The sequence below is a fragment of the Pinus tabuliformis genome, chromosome 1_1 (assembly GCF_031772625.1).
Source record: "Pinus tabuliformis cultivar Carrire ecotype Pingquan chromosome 1_1, CPIR1, whole genome shotgun sequence".
NCBI lineage: Eukaryota > Viridiplantae > Streptophyta > Pinopsida > Pinales > Pinaceae > Pinus > Pinus tabuliformis.
The window spans coordinates 645,331,765-645,337,263 of NC_142297.1; the positions used below are offsets into that span (position 1 = coordinate 645,331,765).

At 41.1% G+C, this 5,499-nt stretch overlaps 1 protein-coding gene across 1 annotated transcript; it reads right to left on the bottom strand.

Moving 5' to 3' along the window:
* Positions 1 to 1,295: 1,295 nt before the first annotated feature.
* LOC149215010 (uncharacterized) lies at positions 1,296 to 4,406 on the bottom strand. Its single transcript, XM_089389589.1, has 3 exons — positions 3,810 to 4,406; positions 1,712 to 3,769; positions 1,296 to 1,362 (listed from the first exon to the last, which is right to left on the bottom strand). Exons 1-3 carry the CDS (start codon positions 4,404 to 4,406, stop codon positions 1,339 to 1,341), a joined length of 2,679 nt encoding a protein of 892 aa, XP_089245715.1. The 3' UTR covers positions 1,296 to 1,338.
* Between the last annotated feature and the right edge of the window lie 1,093 nt (positions 4,407 to 5,499).

The following is a 5,499-nucleotide window of genomic DNA, read 5'->3' on the forward strand; positions in this document are numbered from 1 at the left end:
GCTGGTCATGGATTGGTCCAGTGGTATGATCATATCTAGCTCCCCAAGGGATGAGTCCATGGAAGTCCTGAGTTCTCTAGAAGCATGGGACATTTCTCAAAATGTGCTTTTAAAATTGGTGGAAGCATTTGCAAATTGGATGAAAAATTGGAATGAAACTCTTCAACAGATTGTTCTTCTTCCTACCCCACCACCACCATCAATGCCAACAAGTATATATGAAAAGGAAATATTTCAGGACTTTAGAGCTCAAAAAAGTTCAATCACTATCACCCCAAGTTCTGCTAATATGAAAGCCTATTTCTGTAGAGAAGAAGTTCTTCGATACTCTGTTCCTGACAGGGCTGTCTCTTACACTACTGTAGATGGGAGTAATGCAGTTGTTGCTCCACAAGGAAATTTGGTTGCAAACCTACCTTAAAGGCTCAAGACCATTTTATGTTGAAGCCTGATAGGCCCCCGCATATGACAATACTATGACTTCTGAGAGATGCAACTGCTAGATTTCCTAGGAGCATCGACACAAAGGAAAATGTTTGTACACTTATCAGGGATTCCCAGTACATTGTAGAAGATGTATCAGATGCACAGGTTAATCAGGTTATTAGTGGAGCATTGGATTACCTGCATTATGAGTGTGATCCTTTTGTGCAATTTTATGGACATAGAAACTTGTGGGTTTACTGACACTCTAAATAAATAAATCATTATATTTCTTTTTTTACTATGAAATTATATTGTGAAAAATTTCATGGTGCAAATTTTGTTAGCTATTAAAGCAACTCCAACTTGGATCCACACAGAGTCGAACATCACCAACTCAAGCTGCCTTCTATAGGAAATGATACACGAGAGCAAATTCGGATATTTTGGCAAGGAGAACTGTCAGCAGTTTTCTACTTTGAACTCCAGCATGACAGACTGTTCCACACTTGATTCAAGCAGTCCACGTTCAAAAGATTTTCAGACCCAAAAATCAGAAGATATGGGTCCATGTCAAGACCCCAACTACACAGAGTCAAGAGACTATTATGTACTTCATGGAAATTGAGTACCCCTTTGGTTAGCAGAAGCTGGGAACAGTTCCCTCTAAGCAAGGAGAAAATGATGAGAACTTGCACCTAGCTTTATGCTTTTCGCCTTTAGCTTTAATTCTAACAACTTCAAGATGACTTGTTACGCATGCACTATAGACTCATCTTCCCAAAATGTTATACGCTTTGTAGTGTGCATATAGATTTTATTCACATGTAATGAAAAGTGCACAGCACATGCATAATTGTGCCTACATTTTGTGTGGCCTCTGATGCCCTGTGCATTTCTGCCCATGAGCACACATCACTTGATAATCAAATCAACCACCTAAAGGGAATAAAAGGTAATGAAATTATATATGGAAAGCTTGTGACGTCTAAAAGACAAAGAACAGAACATTAAAAATCGCTCTACTTCAGTGATGGAAACAAAGCTCTGCCGCTGATGAGAAATAACAATAAGCAACAACATCATAAGGGTAAATTACTGTCAACATATTCACAGAACTTTAAAGACTTGAGACAGAAAAAAATAGAAAAGTGAAATTGGAGGTTTATATGCCATTCCTATTGCAGTGTCATCAAATAAGAAAGGAAGCGTTTCTTAGAGGATATCTATATCCAGATTCCAAACAAGACACACACGAGAATCAAGCATCAAGAATCTGTTTTCTTACCTTGTGGAATCGAGGGACAATTGACCTATTTTCATTGCAATATTTATCTCGCGAATCGTGATCACTGGACGGTTGGTTTTCTCCACCAAACCTGCCAGTATCTTCTTTATCAAAATCCTGATATCTACATCCAGTTAAATTTGAGAAGTGTTTTCCTTGCCGCCTTCTTTCAATCCTAGACCTCTGGTTTCCATCAGAAAGAGCAACCCCGTGGAATTGTCTTTGAGATTTTTCCATTTGTGATGCTGGAACAGAATGCAAATTGCTCCCAAAAGAGGAACGGGGATTTTCCAGTTCAGAGGTAACTGGTTGACTGCAAGATGCATCATCAGATATCCTACTAAGGATATGCTTTTTCAAGTCGTCATTAAATTTGCAGTGACCAAATTCATTCACCTCCAAAGCAGATAAATGATCAGTAATGGTTGAGAATGAATCAGAAACACCAGATTGCTTTTGATCCTTGGTTTGTGACTCTTTCATATCCCATTCTTGCTCAATTTCCCCGCATTTCTCAAAGTCATCCCGATGCCTGTATATACCTCTTCCTTGAGATTTCAAAGAGTGATTCCCCATGCCCTCTCCATTTGCAATAACTTCCACTGACTGTTTGCCCGTTTCCCTGGCATGCCTTTCTTTGATCACCCGTTGTGTTGTTCCATTTCTGATGTCATCCTTTCCAATTATATCTGATTGGCCATGTCTGATGCGCCGGGCAATACTTTGGTTACTGTTCCTTTCGATTTGCACATAGGATTTAATTTCTGGTCCCTTTTTCCTGTCATCTGTATCAAATGTATTTGCAATGCGAGAAGTAGATTTTTGGTTGCACACAACATTTCTACTTTCTTGATCCAAACCTCTTTTATCCTTTATAATCACTTGCTCAGAAGATGGAGTGGATGCTCCTCTCGAAACTCTGGGCTCATCAACTAATCGATTTGATGGATGTCCTTTCCAAGGCAGTCCTTCCTCTGGAACTGTTTTATTTCCTGAGACTTGTTTACTTGAGGAAGGCCTACAAAGTAACCGCACAACACCTTTACCATGTAGGTTGCATGGAAGCTCGGCATTGTTAAGGAAAATATTTCTTGATTGCAACTCTAACATCCTTTCACTGCGATCACGTTCAGACTGGCATACCACTGAGCCAAACATCAAGTTTCCATCTCTGCTGAATGGCTCTTCAGCTACAGCTGACCATGATTGACAGGGCACTGATCCAGTTTGACAAGATGAATTTTGGTTTTCATTCACAGGAAGATAGCAAGCATTTGAGCTTCCCCCAACGCACTTTTGGTTCCTATTCAGAGCAAAATCCCCAACATTTAGGTTTGCACTCCCAACACACTTTTGGCTTACAATTTCATTCATAGTAGCATTGCCTCCTGTACTATTAAGCTTATGATGTGCACCAAAACTGCCCAGCAAAAAACCGTTTTCTTCAGAAAGCCCTTGCAGGTGTTGGAAAAGGTCAGCCCCGTTCCCATATGACTGCGGCCAATGTTTCTGCTGGTGCAAAACATCACCAGTGAATGTGGGCCCATGATGATGATGATTCGCTACCCCCTTACTGCCATTGAACACTAGCCGAGGCTGCGATTGGGGCTCGGGCTGAGGATCATGAGACCAAGTTGGTGGTTGTCCTCCGCTCTCACCTCCTGCCCCCAGTGGCGGCCTCAGCGAACTCAGTGTCATCCAAGGAGCCTCGAGCACCCGGGAGATACCCAAATGGTCATTCTCATTGAAAGGGGAATCGGAAGATGCCCCTCCACCATCACCGCCACCAGGGCTAACAAACGAACAAGGCTCAGGAAAGGATTTATCATAGGGCTTTTGAATCTGAAAACCGCCCGTAGGAAAGACTGGATGATAAGGACTCGCTGACTGGGGTTGAGGTTGGGGTTGGGGTTGGAGTTGGGTTGGTGGCCTGTGCAGCAGCGATGGATCAAAGGAACACGGCAATGGCGATGGCAATGGATGACGGGCCCAAGGCGATGGAGCATCTGTCTCGCTAACAAAATTAACATTGGCATCGTCGTCATTGGAAGAAATAAACTATAGTATTGAACAATCTTACCTTTTTCATGCCAGAAACGCTGTCATCCGTCCACTTCCCGTCATCCTCCACTGATGCAGGATAGGAACCAGCTTCCGAATCATCGTTGTCGCCCGAACGATCTTTGAATGTTCCCGCCGTCTTCTTGTAAGGTGATTCAACTGGACTTTGATTACTCCTTCTCTTAAAGCCCTGTTTATCCTTTAAAGCACCCCCAGCCATATTGGAATCAATGTTGGGCATCAGGGCGAAAAGGGGTTTGCTTGTCACTTTTGAACCCTTATTGCGCTCAGCATTAACCTCGGCAACTCCGTTATCGCTACCATCGGCCAAGGGATCCCCTTCAAACTGATCAACATTTGTCATATTTTCACTCGTCTTGTTCATACAGATACCTTGAACATCAACCGGTGGAATCTCAGCTTGAACGTCCCTAGGGACTTGATCATTGCTCTGATTAAACCATGTCTGGGTTTTTTTTCTTGTTCTGACTGCAGAAGGAGGCCTGGCTTTCAAAGTCGGCCGCATTGGCAGTACAGGAGGGATACCGTTGTCACGGGATCTATCCTCGCGGCCCTTGATTGCCTCCAGCATTTCCTCCATGGAACTGCGTTGCCGCAGCTGAGGAGGAACCATTATTGTTGTAAAGCCAGCTCAATCCTTAGAACAGGGTTTCCAAAGCACGAATTTGTTGATCGTGCATCGCAGAACAGGGGTTTCAAGCTGTGCACCGCAACAGGGACCGCATAACTGGGTTTTCGAGAGGGTTGAGTCCTCGCTTTCAGAACTCTGCCGACAAAGGTGTGGGTGGTTAGAGGGTTTATGCCGACTCTATGCCCTGCCAAGTGTCAGTCTGAGAAGCAAAGGGACGACGAAAGTCCCTTTCAAAGGAAGGCCTATCGGCCTAATAAACAATATATATATATATATTGTTTTTGTCTATTCTTTTCTTTCTTATTTCATCCTCCCAATTCCGATTCAGTTGTTAATACGTATATAAGACATCCTATTAAATATATCATCTAACATATATTAAATATGCTTCACATGTATGACATGGTAGTATAATATGTTCAACATTTAATGTTCGCTAAATATTGAAATCTCCATAGGATTCAAACAAGGCTATGTTCCTAATGTACATTCAAACTAGATAGGCAACTTGATATCCATGTTAAAAACTAGTATATATCCAAAATTCAATAGATATGACCCTAATAATCAGAAGTGTAGATCTGCATGAAAAGTTAAGACTTCAACTCGGGTTCAATCATTATCATAAGAGTGTCACAACAATGGTGGAGAATTTCATAATTGAAAATGCAAATAGCTAACATGAAAAATAGAATGGTTGAAACAATGGAATAAGAAATAAGACTATAACAATTCCATAGATGACTTTAATAAAAATTGTTATCATTGTTGTGTATTGCAGGTGCTAGGAGAGGCCATGGAAACAAATGAATTTATTTCCAATGAAGACACACAACATGATTTAGGGCATCAGGTACTTGAATATTACATTAATTTATGAAATATAATAAAATGAAATTTAGTTCCTGATCCTTGTTTTCCTAAACCTAGTAATTTATATAGTTTATTATTCAAACTTGAAAAAAAATAATGCATGAAGTTGATTCTTTTAGGTGGAAAATGTGTTTTCAACAAATACAAAGTTGAACCCTTTTACTGTAAAACAACCAAAATATGTACACAAGGGTGGACACCA